Source organism: Dermacentor silvarum, chromosome 4, assembly GCF_013339745.2.
Source record: "Dermacentor silvarum isolate Dsil-2018 chromosome 4, BIME_Dsil_1.4, whole genome shotgun sequence".
In the NCBI taxonomy this organism is placed as follows: domain Eukaryota; kingdom Metazoa; phylum Arthropoda; class Arachnida; order Ixodida; family Ixodidae; genus Dermacentor; species Dermacentor silvarum.
In genome coordinates, this window is record NC_051157.2 from 84,145,412 (window position 1) to 84,168,565 (window position 23,154).

General features: G+C 43.9%; 1 protein-coding gene across 3 annotated transcripts in view; it reads left to right on the forward strand.

Annotated features, from left to right (window-relative positions):
- Positions 1-23,154, forward strand: part of LOC119450334 (sialin-like) — a 32,393-nt gene that overhangs the window by 1,795 nt on the left and 7,444 nt on the right. For all 3 annotated transcript variants that reach the window (XR_005191367.2, XM_037713766.2, XM_049665807.1), the window contains 7 exons: positions 4,335-4,553; positions 7,319-7,569; positions 8,594-8,777; positions 13,964-14,094; positions 17,814-17,963; positions 19,046-19,178; positions 20,344-20,499. Coding sequence is in view for 2 of the 3 variants with exons in the window: in XM_037713766.2 (XP_037569694.1) it covers positions 4,335-4,553; positions 7,319-7,569; positions 8,594-8,777; positions 13,964-14,094; positions 17,814-17,963; positions 19,046-19,178; positions 20,344-20,499 (1,224 nt within the window). In the remaining variant the exon portion in view is untranslated. The remainder of the gene's footprint in view (positions 1-4,334; positions 4,554-7,318; positions 7,570-8,593; positions 8,778-13,963; positions 14,095-17,813; positions 17,964-19,045; positions 19,179-20,343; positions 20,500-23,154) is intronic.

Below are 23,154 nucleotides of genomic sequence, written 5' to 3' on the forward strand. Positions count from 1 at the left end.
CATACCGAAAAAAACTAAAAAAGGAACTGCATTATTGCTTTTACTGGAGATGGAGAAAAGAAATCATTTACAGGCAGTGAATACGGTTATATTGTGCTGTTAGCACTGCTGCTAGTTATGATCATAGGCTAAAAAACTGGAAATGAAATGGTTAGGGAACTCGCTAGAAAATGTAAGAGCATCTAGAAAAAATGCATTTCAAATATTGCTCATGACAAAGATTGAAAGTACTTGAAATAGAAAACCACTTTATTTCAGGGCTTAAGTAATAATTACAGAGGAATGAAATACCGAGAAAGGCTCCCATATTGAGACTGAATTATGTGGGACATAATTTTCTAATTACTTGGAACATGATCATTCCTAATCAGAAAAGAACAAGATAAGTGTAGCTTACTTTGTCAAGTATTGTACAAACATCTTAATGCTGTGACGAGCAAAAAAAAAAAAAAAAGTCCTTTAATGTACAAAAACAGTTGCTATGCATTGAGGCTGTTGTGAATTGAAGCTTCCTTTCACTATTACTCATTGCCTCATCATAAAAATGAGTTTTAGAGTTCAGAAGCGGTGATGGTTGGAGTGGTTTATCAATAAAGATTAAGCTGAAACAGTGATTTCTCAAGTCAAGAAGATATCTTTGTACCATTTTTCTTTATCCTACTTTCTTCAGAAATATGTATACTGTGCATTATTTGGCTCAAGGACATGCCAACTCAAATGCATAGGAAAATTTCTATGTAGAGCATTCACATATGGTGGGAGCTAAGAATGCAGTTTTAGGTGCATTCTATTCTATGGGGTCTCCCTGGAACATTCTTGCGTGACATGGTACTGACACATATTTTTGAAGTTGTGGGAAGATGACAATCAGCAATAACAAAGGTTAGGAAATGAGAGAATTTAATGCTGAAGGTGATCTCGAATTGCTGGGTCTGGCATCATCAACATTATTTTGATGTCACCGAGAGCGCAATTTCCTGTTGTCGTGTAGCAGTAAATCTGGGGCACGATGCCATTGCCTGTAAAAAAAAAGAAAGAGCGAGAGACAGATGGTGCATGTGTCTTCCAGCTGCACTCGTGTGTGGTAGGTAATTGCAGGAACGGAATGAGCCGGTGTATCATGACGTCTTGACGCATCCACATTCTTTGTGCCAAAACTGAAGCTAATTCGTAGGAAAAAGCGTTATAGTAGAATACTTAGGGGGCACTCTTATGCTTGCCAGTATTTTTTGTACAGTTTTGATGTCTAGGACCTTCATCTAACGAAAAAAAAAAAAAAAAGACTGCAAACATGAGTGAGTACTTCTTTAATGGCCTTCGATTGAGGTGTTTGTTACTGGGTTCACTACTAGGGGTTTTAGCATGGAGTGATGTACTTGAGAATCGCTCCAGATACTGTAGTTACTTTCATAAGCACTTAATCCAAATTAGTTTGTCTGGCTTATTGTTTCATTGGCACCCTCTGTATTCCTGTTACCATTCTCCTACCATTGAACATAAATATAAGTGATGTGGCCAGTTCTCTCAGTGAGAGCACCTTCAAATCCTTTTCAGTTTCTAGGAAGAAGTAGAAGTCATGTTTCATATTGTCACGACAATGCAGTGACTGAAGCAGCCCTTAAAGCTCTGCTGGTTGTTGTGGTCACTACACGTGTTTTACCAAATTATCATGGGGACATTTAAAAAAAAATCAATTTAGTGGTTGTATGGAGGATCAGAAAGAACTACAGGGTCTCGAACATGCATGCAGAATGTGGCATTCTTGCAGAAAAAGGTGGAACAACGGAATTTTAAATGTTGCATTTTGTGGGTGTTCACACTGGACCTGATGCAAGTGATCGAACAGCACCAATTTTTCTGCTGCCCTTAAAAGCTTCAACACAATGTGTAGGGCCTGTAATGGCATTGCACAGGTGCTGCTGCTCTGCCTGTAAAGAGTGGTGCCAGTGAAATTGTATCATTTTCAGATTATATGCGCACTAATATTTTTTTTGCACTTTTTAATAATCATAGCATTCAGGATAAAATGCATACGCTATGAATGAAAGTTTTCATGACTTTTGCTTGCATGCTGCGATTCTAAAAATATTGGATGAATAATTCAATCAAAAAGATAAACCTGGTTTGAGAAACTTTGGCGGTTGAATAGTATAGCGTCTATCTTGCATATACAGTATAGGTAAAAATATAGTGTACAGTGGAATCTCGATGATACGATCACGACTAATACGAATTTCCGGATGATATGAATTTTTCTGAGGACCCGGCCGAGCCCCATTACTTTGCAACATGCTAGAGAACGGTTGTTACGAATCGATTGTCGACCCCCGTCGGTTGATACGAATAAACGCCGCCCCATCGACAACCGCGAAAGAGAACAGCGAGCAGTCACGCGCGTTTTCCCTTTCTCATTTGGTGTGGAGGCGCGGCCGCGGCGCCGGACAGCGCGGAAGCCGCGACTGGGTGCGAAGAGTTTGAAGCGGCAGCGCTTTTGTTGCTTTTGTGCTTTTCCTTTTGTCTCTTCGCTCGCTGCGGCGAAGGCTCGTGCGGTCTATCGCTTCAACGGAAACTGAGCGTCGTAAGCACAGCGCATACAAAGGTCAGAGCCGTGTGGAGATCGCTTTCAAAATACGGTGCGCGCGACAACACCGACAGCCGGCACAGGCGCAAAGTACAAGAACGCATTTGTTGGCAGAGTAGAAGCCGTCCCCCCCCTCCCCCACTCCCTCCCACCCGCGCTACCTTCCCGCTTTGCTCCTTTCGCGTGGCAGATTGCGTCGCCAGTTACCCTTGCGCTTGGTTGCAATGTACGCATTTGGTGCCGTAGCACAGCATCACCACGCCCCCCTCCCCCTCCCTCCCTTACCCCCACGGCCTTTCCCGCGACGGAAGTCACGTTTTCTCTCTGCTGTGCGTTAGCTCTCCGTGAAGACGCGCATCCCCAGCGCGCTTTTATTGACACATACGGCGCGTGGCGACGATTTTATCGCCCTTGGACTCATGCTCCTCGTCTCATGCTCCTCCTCCGCATCGCCCTTGTTGACAAGCGTGTTCGCTACCGCCCTTGTCGGCGAGATTTTACAGCGGAAGCCGCATTATAACCAGTATTTCGTCTCACGCGGCTGCACTGTAAGTGGTATGCGTATACATGGAGTTCTATGGGAGAGTAAACGGGAGTCGGAAAAGGCCGCATTGTAGCCAGTTCTTCACTATAAACGGTTACGTTATAAGTGATCTATACTGTAAATGCTTTTTACGTGCGTGTTCCTGAGTGAGTTCACCTCTGACTCTTTAATTTAGCTAGTTTTAATTGTGTTTCGATCATACGAATTTCGGCTAATACGAATATTTTTCGTGACCCCGTGAGATTCGTATCATCGAGGTTCCACTGTACTTATACATAAATATTGCTACATGCGTGTTGTATTTGACCCTGCGCCTCCCCCACAATGTTACGTGAAGGACAAGTCGATTAAACAAGAAACTGTTTACAGATTATATTTACAGCAGCGGTTGCAGCGCTGACTGGTTGGATTCACAGCGCGAGCCCAGTTCGTTCGTCTTCCTCTTTGCTCGAGTGATGGAGCCCACGCGCCTCGTTCAAATGACCAAATACAACACGCATGTAGCAATATTATACAAAACACCATGCCAACGGCAACACCAAGCATTTGCCTGGAGTGTCCATATAATTGCTGTCACAATAAAACTGAATTCTCACAAACCCTAGGCACATAGTCCTGAATTTCAAATAAAAAGTGTCGGTCTGTAGTAGCTCTTGCGACCTAGATAGTGATTTATTCGTTTAAAATTGCTGCCATAACAGAGCAGAAATTCACATTTGATGTGGAACCGATATCCTGTAAACTTTTGTCGCTGACTGTACATTCACATACTTTGGCACATCTCCACTGTACTGAAATTGCTAAACTGCTATTGCTAAATTACCATTTTGTTTTTGTTTTTTCATGTTTAATTGCTAAATATCTGCTGTGTGTGTTGTTTGAGGTCTTTCGTTTAGATCACTGGGTGACAGCTCATGTACTGCTGGGATTGGCACTTGTTGCTAGTTCGAATATAAAGCGTGCCACTTGTGTACTGACGGATGTGCCACCATTTGTGCCCCACAAACTACATTTGTGCCATGTTGACTGTGTACCGCATGCAATCAGTTTAAGTTATTTTTCGCTCCCAACTGGACCTCTGTGGACTGTAGGTTTAGAGTGGGCTGTAGTCTGGAAAATATGGTAATTTCTTCTGTATACAATGAAGTTAGGGATGATACTTTTTCTTTTTCTCTTATTATTACTTTCTTCTTTTTTTGCTCCCAACAGGATGGTTGTCAATCCCTGCAAGATACATTTTTGTCCTCTTGGGCTTTTTTGCCCTCGTGAATGTCTACACTCTCAGAGTGAGCCTAAGCGTGGCCATTGTGGCGATGGTGAAGCATCCTGCTGAAGGGGTGGTCACTATAAATGGAACAGACTTCATCAACTACACCCAATGCCGACCAGACGATGATTATCACTTGAACACTTCTGATCTACTAGCAGGTACTGCTCAACACTGTCTGACATCATTCTCTCTCTCTTTCTATAACCACTTCTCTTGCAATGCAAGCAGATCTTGTTACTTGGTATACTTTCCCTGCAGTGACGAAGACAGTGCAGAAAACGGCAAAAATGATGTAACGATTTTTTTAGCTTGATTTTATTTATTTCTTATAAACTTCTACTCACGACTGGCTGGTCCTGGTATTCAAAGCATTGCTCAGACTACTGATGAAGCGTGGAAAGGAAAAAGATTGGAATAGAATTATTGCATATGCCGGCCCATGAGTTTTCTGTTCTGGAAGATGGTTTCAATGTTCTATGATGCAATGGCCAGCGTATTGCCTTTATCCAGCTGTGACTTGTCAAGCCAACTCTGTGGTTTCTCGAGCCACCATGACTGCATTAAAGGAAACTTTTATAACGGAGCTGTTAGAACCTCGCTATAATAATCATTCTGTCGTCCGCAGCTTCGCTGAGCTAGGGGAGAGAGAGCTGGACAGTGAAAGCAGAGTATAAATATAGCATCGTGCAGCATAGCGGATTCGAAGTGGAGGGGAGGAGTGACGCAGGGAGTAGTAGGACGCATAGAGCTGCTGCCGACGCCGACCGCGTTTTCTCGCGCTCGCGCCGAATGCGCCCGTTGTCCGTGACTGCAGCCAACGCCTCTGGCGGCCGCTCGGCAGGTTTTGACTAGAGAACTGAACACTTGTCGCTTCCGAAAGACTGAAGCGAGAGATTGCTAATCTTAGCATTCTCAATCTGCACTGTCATGTGAAAAAGTTATGCATGGCTCTGCTATCGCAAACACCAGAAACCAGCAGAGATGGGGATGCCCAGCAAAAGTTAGACTAAGTGTGTTGTTTGCCACTACTTTACTAGGCTTTCCCCAGCTCCGCTGGTCTCTGGTGTTTGCGATAGCAGAGCCATGCATTTTTTTTTTTTTGTATCCTAGGTAAAATTCTTTCTTTTAATTTTTGTACACAAAAGAAGAAAGTACAAGAACAATTTTACATGCAAGAAATAGGAAACATTTACTTTTTGAGAAAGCTATGACATTTTGACCTGTACCTTATCTTAAGTTAGTCATTCTTAAACTGTGGTCTACATGGCCTCAGGGTTCCTCAAGAGAGTTCAACAGGATTCATTGGGACCATTCCGGGGACTTGGTGAGCGCTGTTTATCTCAAGATGGAGTGAAATGTTTGACGAGGCATTTGCAACAACCTAACCTACCTGCATGAAGCCATGTCCTGAACTTTTTTAGGCCAAGCCAGAACCAATGACGATCATGATAAAATGTATTATTGTAGGATGGCTCGAAGGCCTATTATGTGGCATAGGAAGGGGAGAGGGGTCCTAGAAGCTGCGTGTCTTTGGCGAAACCCAAGAGCGAGTCCAGAATGGCTCTGTCAGAATCCGCCAATCCAGTTGCCGGCCTAATCCACTCCTCGTAGGACGACACTTGCACCGCCCTCAGGTGGTGGTCCCGCCGCTTAGCGTAGCGCTGGCACTCCCAAAACAAAATGGGCTGCGGATGGTCGCGTGGCCACGCCGCAGTCAGGACACTGTGCGGCTCCTGGGGTGCTTCTTCGTCCTCAGAGGCTGTCGAGGGGGTCTCTCCCGGCGTGGCCGGCACTGCCGCCACCGCTCCAGCACGTCCAGTGTGAGGACAAAGCCGGAACGGAGCCTATGCAGCAGCACTTGCCCAGACCTGGGAAGACCCACGGGAAGTGGGTTTGGGTCTGGCGGGACACTTGCACGGAGTTCCATCTTGCGTCGGTTGGCTGCTACTCTCAGAGCTCTGTCTGGGTCATACGGTGGTCCTTTTGTCATGCTAGTTGCGCTGGTGCTGAGGGTCTCTGAAGGATCCCGGGAGATGACTTGGTTGGAAAGAAGAACCAATAAATAGAGTAGATAAGATAAGAGCACTTCGATTTTGGCCTTTCATAATGGTAAGTTCATTCCTATTATTGGCACACAGCTTTACCTTCTCATTGCTTATGGACTCTTGAGTGACATGTCGAACTAGAATGAAACATTGGCTGTGTGTCCCTAAAAAAGTGTCTGCTTTTCTGTGCATCCTGATTTTTTTTTATTTATTGAACCTCTTAGGAGGGACATTTTTAGACTACTCTATCAATCGCTGAACGTCATAATTCATTTCCACTGCCTTCTGTGCCTGTCAAGCAGACTGTAGAGTGCACCACCGAGTGGTAGACAATGGAGTTGGGTTATACATGACATGGCTTTTGAGATCATGCATGCACCCACAAGATTGGAGGGCTAACCGCATGTGGGCCATTCAACATTGTTTTCTACGTGGTGGTGAGCTCAGTGAAGTTTGACAGTTGGATGTTGATTGCAGAGGCCGTTCCACATGTGACCTTGCTTCATTGTCTGCATTGGAAACCTGTTGCTGGACAATTTGGTCAGATGACGTAAAGTACAGTGCTCAGTGCAACACACTTACATGCAAGAAACGAGACGAACACAGTTCCTGCTGCGTGGTCATATGCTGTGTGACAGCATGTGTGATAGAGTCTGCCCAGTGAGTGCAACAGGCAGGTTAAAGGGATTATTTCTAGTTGCATTCCTAATTGTTGCTTAGCAAAAGCTGGCACCGATGTGCACATGTGGGCCGATGGGGGTTATTGAATAACCTGACGTCAGGTCAAAACATTCAGAATCACTACGTGACGCACTGTCTGTGCGGATGACACGCATTTTTTTTTTTTTTTCACCTTCCCCTTTCTTCATCAATGGCAGGGCAGCGTGGTGATCAGGCGGAGCGCTTTGACTGGGATGCCCAGGTGCAAGGCCTGGTGCTGGGCTCCTTCTTCTATGGCTACATCTTGACAGTGCTGCCAGGAGGGGTGCTGGCCGAACAGCTTGGGCCGAAGTGGCTCATTGGCCTTGGCGTTGTCATCACCAGCCTGCTGTCCATGGTGCTGCCCGCAGCTGCGCACGCGCACCACCTAGTTGTGGTTGCGATCCGCATACTTCAGGGTCTGGCGGAGGTAAGCAGAGAGGCACACACACACACGCGCGCGCGCGCTTCTCTTTTGATTTTTAGCCCCTTTAGACTCGCAGAACATTTGAAAACATTTGAAACTGTTATTTGCACTTTCTTGCAGAGAGAGAAAAAAAAGTGGGAATACTTGCAGATGAACTTGAGGTCAAACCTCCCATTTTCGAACTTCACCCCCTTTGCGCAGTGTCGGTGACATCAGCGTAGTGCCATGAATTTCACAATTTTGATAGCGAGTTTATTTCTGTCCAGAAGAACTTGCCAGATCCTTTCATGCTGAGCATTTAAATATTTCATAATGCAGTGTAATCATTATCCATTGATAAAAAAATTAATTAGCCCCAAGTCGTCAGTTTCACTGTACATGCATCACGAGGAGCTGGCGTGTGAATGTATCGAGGACTGTATTGTCACATGTCTTGTTTGTTCGCATCTTTGCTGGCTCGCCAAGCGTCCATTTATTGGGATACTAAACTATGTGGTATTCCATGTGTGAAACTTGTGCTTTTGGCTTATAACTTACCATTTTATTGTAGTATTAAGGAAGGTTTCACTCATGAGCCACGCTAATCTGTGAGTAAATGAGCGTAATATGCTGTCCAAACAAGACAGATATTGACAGGAACATGTAGACTCACGCTGGAGGCAACATTCTGGCAAGGGAGCTTGTCTTTGTCAGTGATTGTCACAAAGACAAGTCCCTTAGTCAAAATGTTGGCTCCAGCCTGTGACATCTCTTGATCAACCACTGTTGATCAGGTATAAGGTGCTGGTAATAGTATTATACAGCACATTACGAGAGGTATTGCTAATATTACTGGTATGTATGTTATAGCATGTAATGTGTGCTTACAGTATGCATGTAGTACATATATACTCGACAGGTTGGCTAAGGAACAATCAGTTTTGGCAAAGGAAACACTCAGCTGGGATTGTTAAAGAAAGTAGCCAGGGGACAGGGCTGAGCTGGGTAGCAGTCATTTCATGTGACAGCTGTGTATATTGCGTTGCAGGGGGTTGTGTTCCCTGCCATGCACACCATGATTGCATTATGGACGCCGATCACTTCTCGGAGCCGTGTCATCTCGATTGTGCAGTCTGGTTCTGACGTTGGTGCTGTGGTTGCCATGATGGCATCTGGGGTTCTAGCTGAATCAACATTTCTTGGTGGTTGGCCGTCTATATTTTATGTCTTTGGTGAGTACAAGTATGCTTTCAGGATAAACATCTATAAGCGTTGTGTATGCATCATATAGCATCTAAAAGGGCACTTGAGGTTGTGTTTCTTGGCTTCTTATGGTTCTTCATTTTGAATTGAAGAGAGAGAAGTAAGCATTGTCCCGAAGGTCATTGCATGCTCTTGACAACAACAAATGATCCTTCTTGGTACAAAGTTTGGTCACACTTTTATATTGATGATCTGTTTTTCGTCCACTTTGCCCTATCATTTGCCTATTCAATTCTAGTTTTGATTCCTAGCTTTTAGATCATCTTGAATGGTATCTCGCTACTTTTTCTTGAACTATCCTTTTCTCTGCTTGCCTCTGGAATGTGCCTTTTGCAACCCTGTTGTCGATGCAGTCCTTGTTTCTTCCCATTATGCTGCTAAACTACATATCCATCTTCAACTTTTACTGCATTGTTGGTGACCACGACAATTCATAGGTTGTGGCTGTTGCAAACTCTTTTCCCATCACTCCACATATTCATTTTAGCATGCTCACAGAGGTTTTTCAGTGGAGGACATTATAGAAATCACTTTGCGCTCCATTTTATGCAACACTGCTGGCCTTTTTCTGTCTTGTGTATCACATTTTTTTTTTTTTTAGCCTCACAGCTTGAAAGGTGTTTTTGTGTTGTGCGGAAGCCCTGAGAATGCCAACGCAGTAATGATGGGTGATTTAGTGGTCGGATTGCAGTCAGCATAAAAGTCTGTTTCTTTTATTTATTGGATGATGACCTTGCTTATCTATGTTTTATGTAGTAATGTATTCAAACTTAACTATGCATGCTTGTCTCACCTCTACAAAGTTGTCTGCGTCCCTCTCACATGTAACTGCTTGTTGTGTATGTATAGTAGACTTCTGTTGGGACAGAGTGGAAGGGACCGTGAAAATATGTTCATCCTATCAGAAGTTCATCTGAACAGAAGTGATCTGAAAACTCAAAGTGTATTACTTTTGGTGCATCCAGGGACATCTATTGGATTTGTGTGTTACAAAGGCTTGCATTATGCACTTTTAAGCTATTGAGTAATTGTTGCTTGCTGGCACTATGAAAATCTGTGTGCTGTCACGAAGAGCAACATTTCACCTAGCTTGCTAAAGAGTTCTTCAGTGTTGTTGCCTATGTTGAAAAAAATGCACCGAAGGATTCAGGGCAATATCATCTGCATCATGTGTGAGTACTGTAGGGCAGTGCCCTCACCACAATAATCAGCCTGCAGAGGCACATTGAGGACTTCCTCAATTATTTTTCATATAGTGTCAGCCCTGCAGGTGTCCACTTCATCGACGACACTGGTACAGCTGTCTGTGACCCCAGAAACATTGCTTGCTAATTAGTTTGCTCGCAGAGTCGCCTTCTAAAAGTCAGGTGATCAGGGCCTCTCAATAAGCCAAGCAGCAGGCGTCAGTGGCGGCTTCAGAAGTTTGGCTTAACCGAATCGAGTGGTTCGTGTTCAGTGGTCTTCCTTTGCATTGGGCCCATGAGAAACCAACCAAATGCTCACACACTCCTCGCTATAGTGTGCCTAGAAAAAAAAAAAAAAGCTCTCAAGCACATTAGATAGACTGGACAACTAGCTTTGTTGAAAGAGAGAATCATTGGACACTGGTCTATACTATCCTTAGTACAGAATGTGTTGAACGCATTATTGCACTTCTTGAGGACATGTGGGCTGAGTTGCAGACATTGAGAATTATTGTGCGTTACAGCACACTTGTGTGCAGTTTTTTCTTTTATTCTCATGTCTCCTTCTACAATACTTAATTCCCTTTACCCCCTTATCCAAGCAGAGGATAGCCAGCCGGTCTACACACTGGCTGACCTCCCTATTTTTCCTCCTCCTCCTCACATAGTGTTTCTCATATCCAAAAATTCAGATTAAACGGGTTCACCTTAACAGGAGTCCACTATATTTTAGCATGAAATGCTGCTCATTACAGATGCAACACACATAATTTCTTTCAAAATTATACCTTTTTTTTTGCTTTGTGCACAGCATTTACCACTGAGTAGATTCATAGGGAAGCTTTGGACATATTTGAGTTCACACAGCTTATAGTTAGTATAGCCTTTATGTGCCGACAATTCTGCAGTCTCGATTTATATGCTTGTGGAAAGTAGGCCTTTGTGTCAGAGACTTCAACTTACGATATTTTCTTTATTAGGTTAGCTTTCTGGAATATGTAAAAACCTTACACCTGTTCCATCCACCACTGCTTGTAGAACAGCCCAACACAATTACAGTTCACTTATTTGCACCCTGATGCACATCATCAAGTGCTGTTGTCACATTTTAAGCCACTAGTAGCTACTTAGATGTGGAAACTTCTTTTACAGCGAAGCTGTTAAGGGCTCACTCTTGGATGGTCGCGTCCAGCAATAGAAAAAAACTTTGATTGGCCGTATGCTGTATGTGCGAGTGAAAGCATGCGTTTCGATGGTCGCGTCCGGCAGTAGAAAAAAATTCATTTGCCGTATGCTGTATGTGTGAGTGAAAGCGCGCGAGGGCGAGGGACGCACGCTTTCACTCGCGCATACAGCATACGGCCAATGAGAGTTTTTTTCTATTGCCGGATGCGACCATCGAAGAGTAAGCCCTTAACAGCTTCGCTGTAAAAGAAGTTTCCAGATCTAAGTAGCTACTAGTGGCTTAAAATGTGACAACAGCACTTGATGATGTGCAATCAGGGTGCAAATAAGTGAACTGTAATTGTGTTGGACTGTTCTACAAGCAGTGGCGGATGGAACAGGTGTAAGGTTTTTACATATTCCAGAAATCCTACTTAATAAAGAAAGTACTGTAAGTTGAAGTACCTGACACGAAGGCCTATTTTCCACAAGTATATAAATCGAGATGCACGCTTTCACGTGGAGCGAACGTACGGCGGATAGCAAACGCGACTTCCCAGTGGAAGGGAAGCGGTGGGTGAGGAGGGCATCGAGGCACCCTAGACTGTGCGTGTGCGTGCCCGCTCTCCCACTGCGGTGCATGCGTGCAGCCCTGCCGGCCTCTGCTGCCTGTGCTAGGCCACCTAACAGTGTCGACAACGGTGTTTAGCCATTCCATCACGTAGCCAGCATTTTGACAGCGGTTGTGTGCAGTCACACAAACAATGCGCACAACTGTTGTCGACGGTGGCGGGATTTTGCCCGCGTTCTCACCGAACGTGCGCGGCGTTGGTGACGTGTTTATGAAGAACGGGCCAACCTTTGCCATACACCCTATGGCGGTGTACCGTAGTGACCATAAGGCCATGGGCCCTGTGGTCACTATAAAGATGAAAACCACCGGATCATCTATATTTCTCATTGTTTAATAGTTACAAATAATCAATTAAACCATCACATCTTAATAGTCATAATTGGAAATACATAATTCCCACCATAGTACAGCTTCACTGGTCTTCCATCTCCACCCCAGGGGAAGGGCTGACAGTTTTTTCATTTAATTGAATCTAAGAAGATGTTTGTGCACAAGGTACATGGCTACACCTTGTCTAGGCCACATGTGCGCGCACACACACACATACACACGCGCGTGCACACACACACACACACACACACACACACACACACACACACACAAAGCCAGGTCACACTGGCAGATAAGCACATAGTACAAGTTAAACATGAACTAGCGCACTAGTGTGCAAATCCTGCACGTAGCAATAAAACTGTTGACGACTTCTACTGAGACATCTCATGGATAGATAAATTAGATGTACAAACTTGTATATACGAGCTCATTATTCATGAGGCTTCATTAGGGGAGTAAGGACATGCTAATTTATAGCAACCAAGGAAATTGCACGCTTTGATAAAACTTTGAAAGGCTACCAGCACTTGCCTTTATAATGTGCTGGCTGACTGTTGATGCAGGATTTTCGTGAAGTTTAAGGACTCTGAAGTTTAAGAACACAGTGCCTTGCAGAACATGCAGTGGAATTGAAGGGGAATTGTGCCGTAGGATCAAGTACCACACTTTCACAGCGGCTGCACCTGTTCTGTCCCATATTACATCATTTTACTCCCTTGCGAGCATTCTCTTCGTAGTAAAAATGGCACTTTGGACATCTTGTACCACCACTCAATCACTTTAGCTTGACTTAATATTTGCCTTTAGTCTCTAACAGCACATGCAAGCAAGCGCTATGTGACTGCTCTTCAGGAACAGTGTTTGAAGTGCACGTATTCAACGAGAACAAGGAACTCTGTTACTCAAGAGGAAACCATACCTGTCTTGCATCTGCTGTATATAGACTTTTATGGAGACAGCTACCTGAACGTTGCCATAGCATCCTCTAGATCATATGTCTGCGCACTCACACACGAGAACACTGACTCATACTCGCTCCACACTGATTTCACAAGCACGAGGCAGAGCGTTGGTGAATGACAAAGGATGTAAGTGGATGTGAGAATGGGAGGGAGTGCTGGCAAGTTTGAGTGGACACGTATATGAACAGGAGTGAGTGTCTGTTAATGTCAGTACAAACAAACGTTGCTGACAGTGATTTTGAGTAAGTGTGAACTTGAGTGACAGTCGGCGAGTATGAGTGGACATGACTCATGAGTATATATGTGAGTCAGTGCCAGTGAGTGGGGGTGTACGGGAGTATGAGCGTAAGTGGATGCTGATAAGTGATAATAGTAGTGACTATAAATGCGAGTGAGAGTTGGTGAGCGTGACTAGAAACGTGGAAGAGTGCAGACATGTGTGAGTGCTGTAAAGGCGTTTATTGCACCGGCGGCGTAGTCCGAGTGATGCGCTGGAAAGACTGCCCCACTAGACAGCGCTAGTAAGGATGCCCGACTGCATCGTCCCTCTTCTTCACTACAGTGCACATAAGTGTGAGTGAGTACATAGCCTGCGAAAATATTGGTGGGTGAGTATGAATGAGTGGCCACTTGTTCTGCAGACCTATGCTCTAGGGTCTAGACTGTTTGGAGCACAAAGGCATTTGGGCAACACATGCACTTTGCATCCATGCATAACACTCTGGAGAGTAGTTGTTCTCATATCTTGACAGTAAACCATGTACAGCTGAGAAATTATTAAGAAAGTTGTTCAGGAAGCTACAGAGCAGGTAATTTGGTGCATGGTTACGCTGAAATGTTCTGTGTCGAACCTGTACACCCTGTTCTGTTTGTTTCAGGCTTTGCAGGTATTGTATGGTTTATAGCCTGGTGTTTACTGGCGTTTGACACTCCTAGCCAGCACCCCAGAATCTCAAGAGAAGAACTGGAGTTCATCATAGCCAACCAAGGAAATGAACAGGCGCAACTGGTTTGTAATTCCATTCGTGGTGCCTATTTCCTTTCCTTCTCTTTATGGGGTGATTTCGTCTCCAGAGGACATGGCTCTCGTTATTCATGATTGAAAGGAAGATTTTCTGTTTCTATGTTACAGTTAGCAGTACCCTAAGTAAAACAAGAAATTGCAGCCTTTGCAGAACGTTTCAGTGCAACAATTTTAGGGAAACATCCATTATGACACGGGGCTTCCTATGGACACATGAAGATCAACTGCAAAAGAAAAATTTATAGTTTCCGATAATGTAGGTGTAGGGCTGGCTCCGTGCAAAATGTTAATATGAGATTCGTCACAAAAGCTAGAAAAGGTAGACATTTTTGATAGAAAAGCAATTAAAAATTCGGGTGGAGGGATGTAGCTGCAGTGGGGCACAAGACGTTTCACATTGAAACATCTTGTACATGCTGCACATGGTGTATGGGCACTAGGGTACAGAAATGACATAACGAAGTGCACAAGCTGCATTTATACATGGATTACAAAGCTTACATGCCTAACCTATGCTACAGTGTAAGGAACTTAAGTGTCACACTTGCGGGTGTGCTATGCAAGGAGAATGGACACAAGAAGCTACATGCAAATAAATAATCAAAACTTATATTGCAAAGGAATAATCCGAATACAGGCAAGAAATATGACATACCTACAAACGAACAGTTCACAAAAAACCGAACATCTAATTAGGGATGGGCGAATATTCAGTATTGTCGAATATTTGATTGAATAATTCTATATTCGTTATTCGCTTCGATTCAAATGTAGGTATTCGACATTTTCGAATTATTCGGCGCTCCCGAATAGGCAGTAGAAGCCACGAATGGCCAATACACATCTCGGAGGCTATGCTTCATGTCATGGCTGCCATACATCAACCATAAATCTCGAAGGCTATACGTTTTTGCATTAAAGAGCCGGAAATGTGCAATGCAAAAGAGCAGAGACAGCGCTAGCGTACAAGTGAAACGAAGCGGCAGAATCCACATCGCCATAGTCATCAGCGGAAATCATACGTGAATGACAGCAACAACAGAACGCTTCGTGCCTATTTGTGCCTTTATTGCATTTACCTGCCGCGCATAACAACGCGTAAGCTGCGGGATTTCATGGTCGCCATCCATGATCGTGTCAATAGCTGCCGCAGTTTCTTCCGCAACGGTTGCGGCAAAAATTAGTTTCGTTTTGACTCAATGCGCACGTCGGCCACGTGCCTAAAAAGCTGGGTAGTGGCCATCCATGATCGCATAGATAGCGACCGTGATTTCGTCTGTAGTTGTTACAGCGAACGGTAGTTTCGTTCTGACTCGGTGCGTGCATCGGCTGCGTGCCTTAAGCACCGCAAAGTTGCCGTTGATAATCGTGTCGTCGTTCATAATCGCGTCAAACCGAAAGTTGTTTCGGTTTGACTCGATGCAAACCTGTCGAGGTTGAAGATCACCGGCTACATTGCGATGGACGTGTGATCTGTTAGCGGTCAGCTTACTGGCGAAAAAATAATCAGGAAGTGCACGCGGTAGTGCAAAGCGTGTCGCAAATGATGGCGCGCGCCGTGGCCATGCTGTGAAGGAAGTCGCGAGGTCTCGATCGCCGCTGCAAGAGCCAATCAGTCACGAGATGACGAGAATTGCAGCTTCCGCACTGCTTTTGTGCAAAATAGCAAAAGGATTTGCTCATCCATTACACTAATAAAATCTTGCTGACATAGTAAGCATTTGCTTATTGTTTTCTGGATACCCTGATAATTCGACATTCGGTTAATTCGGACATTTTGTTTCGGTCACGTAAAATTCGAATTAACGAGGTTTTACTGTAATGTGTGATATATACTATTTGAAATATTTTATTCAAAATTATTCGACCAAATCACTATTCGCTTCGAATTCGCTTCGAACCTCAAATTCACTATTCGCCCATCCCTACATCTAATATCTAATGTGACATAACAGCAGGACAGAGTGCATTTAGAAGAAGCAGTGCGAGAATTTAGCAGCTGGCTCACAGTTTAAATTTCTGTCATCCTATGTGGTGCGACGATGTTGGTTCACTAGTAGAGTTTGGCGCTGTGGCTCCTGTGGATGTAGAGGCTTGGTTAATCGTAATTATCGGAAGTGGCATTGGCAGCAACTGGCCGTTTGGTGATGACGGCACCTGGCCTCGCGCAATGTTGCGGGCTGGCTTCGGTCCTTCAGGCCTCTTAACGCCCACCCAATCCGAAGTCGAATGCGTCTCTCCTCCAACTGCCGTCCTCGAACCCGAGGTCATCTGACACCCAGACGAGGTGCGGTGTTTCTTTCTTTCGCATGTTTCTTCACCAGAAGCCCTGTGGAGAATAACTTTTATTTTGGCCTGACTTTTTTTTTAATTTTTGAGTTTGGCTGTCTGGGGTGTCCAATGCCACTATCTGACTGCTGCTTTGCGGGACAGTACTCGGTGTCTTGCGGGGAAGTACCTCAGTCGATATATACAGCTAGTGGGCGTTTTGTAGCCTAAGTTCATAATCGTGCTCGCTCACTATTTGTAGTGTGCCTCTTTGTTTTACAAAGGGTGTTTGGGCACTGGGTGAAGAAATGACCCCCCCCTGCTGGTGGTGCCCGAAACTGTCCTGTGCCACTTGAGCCGGTCGCCCTCTTAGATGGTCAGGGCTCTTGTGCTTGCCTCAGTCTCCTGCGCTTGCGCTCCCTATGGAGAAGGACACATTCCGCTGTGGTCAAAGGGGTTAGATATCCCTTCGTCTTGCTGCCCGAGTCTCTTCACACCATTTCTGGACTGTACATGTCGTTAGTAAGGGCGCCATAGCCGAGCAAGTGGGAAATTTCTGCAACTAATTGCACACTTGTTGGCCTTATAACACCTGATGAGTGCCAGCATGAGTTTGATATTTTATACGTACTGTGGCGTAGTGAGCTCTCTCAAACGCGGCCGTTCCTGCTTGGATGGACAAATATACTGCCAAGCTATGCCTCTCTAAATGACGTGCGTGAGGCTATAGCTGGCTCCGTTTGTGCCATCTGTACATGTGGCACATGTATGATCGAGTAATGGCTTCTTTCCTCTACATATGATACCAAAGTAAGGTGCATGGGTAATACTGTTATAAAGATATAAGCAGTAATGCTTTAATATGTTTTTGTTACATGCATTTCTAGCAACCGGACCCCTCTGACCGATTTTAAAGATGTTACATGTCAGAAATAAAAGAACAGCATCACCATTACAGCTCCCTGAATGTAATAGAAAAGCGGGAGCTTTGAAAATCAGTGCTGCTATTGGGCATGACCTTCAAGATGGAGTGACCCACGCAGTGTGCTGAATATCTCGGAGGCCATGTTATCGTATATGTGTCATATATTCACTAGTCACCAGGTGCCTGTGTCATCAGTGTAAGGGCTATTTAAAGACTTTAAATAAATAAATTGGACAATTACTGACCCTGCAGATTAGCCAAGATTGTTTTTATTATATGTGAGTACATGTTTGTAACGAATAGCTGAACTGAAATTTTGTTGCCGTTTGCGTTTAACATCCACCTGGTTGCAACTGTACAGCTTTTTTAACATAACATTATTGTTTCAAGGCTGGAGTTGTTGGAGAGGACAAAAATTGTAAGAATGCCAGGGTGCTTTTCTCGGTGGCCAGTGTGTTTATTTCACCTCTGCAGCTCTTGTATGTTGCCTTATTTTTTTTCATTCCCATAGAAGCGGAAGGTTCCATGGCTCAAGATATTGCTGTCCATCCCTGTTTGGTCGAGTGTCCTTTCACACTTTGGATTCAATTGGATTCACTACATTTTTCTCTCTGAAATGCCCACCTACCTGACATCAGTGCTGCATTACAGCCTCGGAGCGGTGAGTTGTCCTTTGTATTTGCTTAAGTTAAAACCAGAACTGAAACCAGTTAAGTGGTTTCTCTTCAGACTTAGATGCCCTGTTTAAGTGAATGAAAAAATTTGTCAGATTTTATGTCCTGCTTTTAATAGTACCTGTTGATTTAGTGACCATGGTGCGGAGCCAAAATTCATTCATTGTTACAAAAAATAAAGGAACTTAACTATATAATTCTTTATATTGACCATTTGAGAAAGTGCATGGAGTGCGGTGTGCCTTCGAGTCAAAAGGTGGTGAGAGGGGGCATGCATGTCAACCTGATATAGCAGATGCAGGCCACGTTGTGACCATGCTTGCCAAAAACAATACAGCCGTATTGCGCACCTTGTAATCGTCAGTTCTTCTCTGCCCCCACTTGGTGTCTTAATGTTTTTTCGCATTGGATGTGGGATTTAATAGTTCTCCATTTCCTTTTATCTAGGAATGTAAAACATCCCTTCTCATATTCTCTTCCTTTTTGGTGGCTCCTTTTTATGCTGTAACAAATCTGGGTTCAAGTTTTGGTAGCACATTTGGGGTGTTGCCTGAACCACTGCAGTGTATAAAGCCCTCATTGCGACACCGGGCTCACTGGTGCCTACATCTGTGGCTTGTGATGCCATGCGGTCGCCACATCCAATTGAAGTGATGTCACCGTTAACACAAATCCAAGCTGCAGTTTGCCTATTCAAGAAATTGTGCGTCCATGTGTGGCATGTGTGTGCCTAAGAGAGATAGAGAGAGAGAGAGAGAAGTGCGTACAATTAAAGGTTTGTGAATTGGCGGCGGTCAAGAGGGTTACACAAGTACTAGATGCTGTAGGACACACAAATGAAGGAATGTCGTGCTTAACATTATTCCTGACTGAGAAGCAGTCTTTGAACATCTAGAGTGTTAAGTTAAGAGCTACCTTTCTATATAATATTTCGGTACACACTATGATGCATGTCTGCAGAAAAAAACACTATGAAATGCAGTCCTGTGGTTATCATAATTAATGATTCAGGGCACGAAGATAATAGGGTTGCATCAAAAGCTGACCGGCTTGTGTTCTTGTCTTGCAGAATGGATTGCTTTCTGCAGTACCCTACATTCTCGGAGCCTTCCTGTGCTGTGTTGCCAGCCTGGTGGCCGATGTCTTTCGAAAACGTGGCACCATGTCTATCACCAACAACAGGAAGCTGTTCAACAGCTTAGGTAGGTGTCTTCCAGCCTGGCAGCCGCAGCCATTGTCATCTGCAGGATGTTGTCGCTTTGCACCAAAAGCAGGATCTGGGGAGTAAGAGAAATGCCACCTTGACGACGATGACGATAATGGGGAGGCTTTATTAAAATGTGGACGGGTTATTGGCCTAGTAGGGATAATGGGGTTGAAGCAGGTGTCATGAATTGGTGGTACGTGAGCTTCAAGCATCGACCTGCTTTGCAACATTAAATAACTTAATCATCTCTAAGCTCGGGACCAATTATGACACACCTACTGGAAATTTTTCATCTCTAAGCTCGGGACCAATTACGGCACACCTACTGGAAATTTTTCATCAGTATCATTTCTGGAAATTTTTGCCTGCAGTCATAAAAGAAGAATTTCACAGAATTATTTAAAAAGAACTTGCACTTATACTTGTTAAATATGTGACTCTCATATTATTTGTGCTAACCACTGTTCTGTGTTTTCTTTTGTGGTGTTCACCACAATGTAATTCCGCAGTGTGCAGACCAGTAGGAGGTCTCGCTCTCAGTCTCATGACATTGAGACCTTCTGTATTTCTGTACTTTATGGGATGTATTTTGATATCTGTTGTCATAATAAAGAAAATAAAGCAGACTTTATCCTCTAAATCATCAAAATAAGTAGCATGTGCAGGCTTCATGTTTATTCTTGGAGCAGCTCAAGTCTTCTTGCTTGGCTTCGTTGTCGCTCTGGTTTCATGCTGGTGAAAATACAGCAGTATGCTTCAGCATTTCTTTCACTCACTCATTAAAAAAAAAAGAGTAAAAAAAATAAAATTGTGTCCATAATCGGAGGAGGGTGGGGCTAGCAGCAGCCACTCATAAGTCATGAAGGCAAGTGTAAAGGCAAAGCATTAGCACAGTGTATGAATTCCATGGCAGTAATAGTAGTTGCGCCTGTGTACAAAAGTGCAGCTTTGTTATGTTTTCTTGGCCATGAACTTAACTTTCCTGAACCTGCTGCAGTTGCATACCGTATAATGAGAAAACAAAATTGTGCTGCGAAACGCATGCAGCTGTGAAGTGTGCAACTGTAAAGTGACTACTGTGCTCTTCAATTGTTTGTGTTTGTTGCTTCTATTCTTCCTCCTCCACCAACTCTACAACTTTCACGTCTCTCCAACTGCAGGTGTAATGGTGCCTGGCCTATTCCTGGTGCTGGTACCCTTGGCTGGTTGCGATGGTTTCTGGAACATGGTACTGCTTGCCGTTGCGGGTGGCTTTCACGGAATGGGGCACAGTGGTTTTATGGCTGCTTTTGTTGACCTTGCACCAGACTTTGCAGGTGAGCATGCTGAACTTTGTTTTTCTTTAGGCACCTTTAATTTACAGTTTGGTGGTGTGCTCCCTGCACCATTTGAGTTTGCATAAATGTATGATAGCGAGTTAGCCCCTTTAATTTCTTTCATCGTCGATCATGCCTTGGGGACATTCTGACGACATTCTGCGCGTGACCTCTCTTTTCTTTTATTTGCCGTAGTAGAGGTAACATGAACTAAACATAGTTATCACTTGCAGTAGGTGGTAGCAGTGTACCAAACTCACCACTGTCATAAGCTAAGCCATACATTCAGAAAGATGTGTGTGCACACCCCACCAAACCCACAGTGCGTCTTTAGACACACTCTCCATATCTTGGATATCTTCAGCATATGTGTGCCTAAAGACACTCTCTGCTAAGGAGTTGCGTATACTTGTCTGTTCTAGAACAAAACTGCTTTATACATGAGAAACAATGCTACGGGAACACAAAGGACAAAATGCAAGAAGAAAAGGACTGTCCGATTCAAACATGCCGCAATGGCTTAGTGGCTATGTTGCTGTGCTGCTAAGCACAAGGTTGGGGGTTTGATTCCTGGCCATAGTGGCCGCATTTTGATTGGGGTGAAATGCAAATACTTGTGTACTTAAGTTTAGGTGCATGTGAAAGAAACCCCAGGTGGTCAAAATTATTACAAAGTCCCCCGCTAAGGCGTGCCCCATAACAGTAGTGTTACAAAAGTTGTTTATTGACACGATGAAACGAGATGCAGTAGCAAAGCCACAGGGAAGGACCAGGTGGCGCAGAGTACGCCCAAGCTCACGTGCCTCACTCTGTGTTTTCCTCTGTCCGAGAGGAAGAAGTAGTACTGTCGTGCAGTGCTGCGACGGTGTCGTGGTTTTAATTTAATTATTTTTTGTCTGGTTCAACTCCTTTGGAAAAATTGTGGTAATAGTAGCATGTGTGCAAACTTATGCCAATGATCCTGACTAGCTTCCACCAAAAGTGCGATTCATTTATGAAGTGCAGCATAAAAATTAGGTGTGGTGCTTATGAGTATATCAACCAATCAGTTCACCCTGCAAAGTCTCTCATTGTTTACCCCGCCGATCTCTTTGCATTCTGGAATGAACGAGAGTAATTTTGTAAGGCAGTAGCCTGTATAATAGCCTTTCACCATTACCGTTCAGCCCACAGTGGTGCATGCTTGTGTACAGCCTGAATGTTGCTGTGCCAGGTAGCGTGCGCAACCACAACTAAAACCGTGGCTGTAAGAGTCAATAACTGTTGTTCACAATGAACAGTGATGTGCATTATGTGGTTGTTCATGCCTGTGTTGCCTTGGCAACTAATGTTCCATTACAATTAAAATGCTTTACCTATTCCAGGCATCGATTAGTGTTGCAAGGAGAAACCAGCGCTGCCTTATGGTACATTCATAAGTAGTTAATTTCACACAAGGGACTTCACAGACAAGTTCTCGCTTTCCTGACTCGTGTGGTGTGCGGAAATAAGTACCACAGCTTTCTTTACTAATTTAAGTGAAAATTGTTCACATTACTAAGGATCACTGACATTTACCCACAAGTGTCTGATATTCTTATCTCTTGCTGTTTTCCTTATTGCCTCATCATGACCAATTTTATCTCGCCTTGTTCTTTGCCTTGTGTAAGAGCTGCATGCAGGTTATCTCTGTGCTGGTGCTGCTCTTGTGCAACTAACCTTCTTCTGCCATGAACCTTGGTTTTCTCCTTCATTCTGCATTGATTGCTTCACAAGTAGCAAAATGCTCCGAAAATAACTGAGTACTGTATTTACACTAATATAGTAATGGGATGCCGACAGTGCTCTACTATAAGGGGTGAGATGCGCATGCTTTCCGAGGCAGCTGTGTTCGTGTGATTGAGACCTCTCAGGCGCGCATCATCACAGTAGTGGTAAAGTATGTAATAAAGTAGCAGTAATGTCTGGTATTTAATCAGGCCATTAGATGGCCCTTACCACCTTGCACCCCCCCCCCCTCCCTTTTTTTAAATTTTCGTTACCTCATAATCTGGTCCCCTCTCGCATTTGTGCTTCTATATCCTGTCTTGCACGACAAGAATCCGGGTTTCCCGCAAAACTCAGCTGCCCGATTGTGAAGTGTAAATTCAAAGAGAAAAAGAAAGAAGGAAAGAAATAAATAAAATGCGTTGTATTCAAAGTTTTGTTTCAGACATAACCCGAAACATTTTCTCAACATCGAGATAAGACGGAACAAAACAAAGACTTGCTATATTTGTACAAATACAGTAACTTTACATCATACTGCAGTATGATTTCAATCATGTCCCAGTTTAGTGTTGTCACTTAGCCACATTCAGTTAGATTGGTTGTGTAGAAATAAAGACGACGAAAGTAAAAAGAGAACCATGCTGTGGCCAAAAGGATTGTAGTAGTGAGCTGGTGGCTTGATATCATATATCAAAGCTTTTCAAGTGCTATTATATGTACAGCTTAATGAACTCTCCTCTGACAGCTTCTGTTTGGCTTGAACATGGAAGCTGTTAAACATTCTCCTTATGAATATTTACCCAATACAGTTGAACCCGGATATATGAAATTATTGTCTATATTGAATGGCCGTAACATCCTCTTGAAAATCCCATGCAAAAATATGGCGCTGATCTATGCATGTAT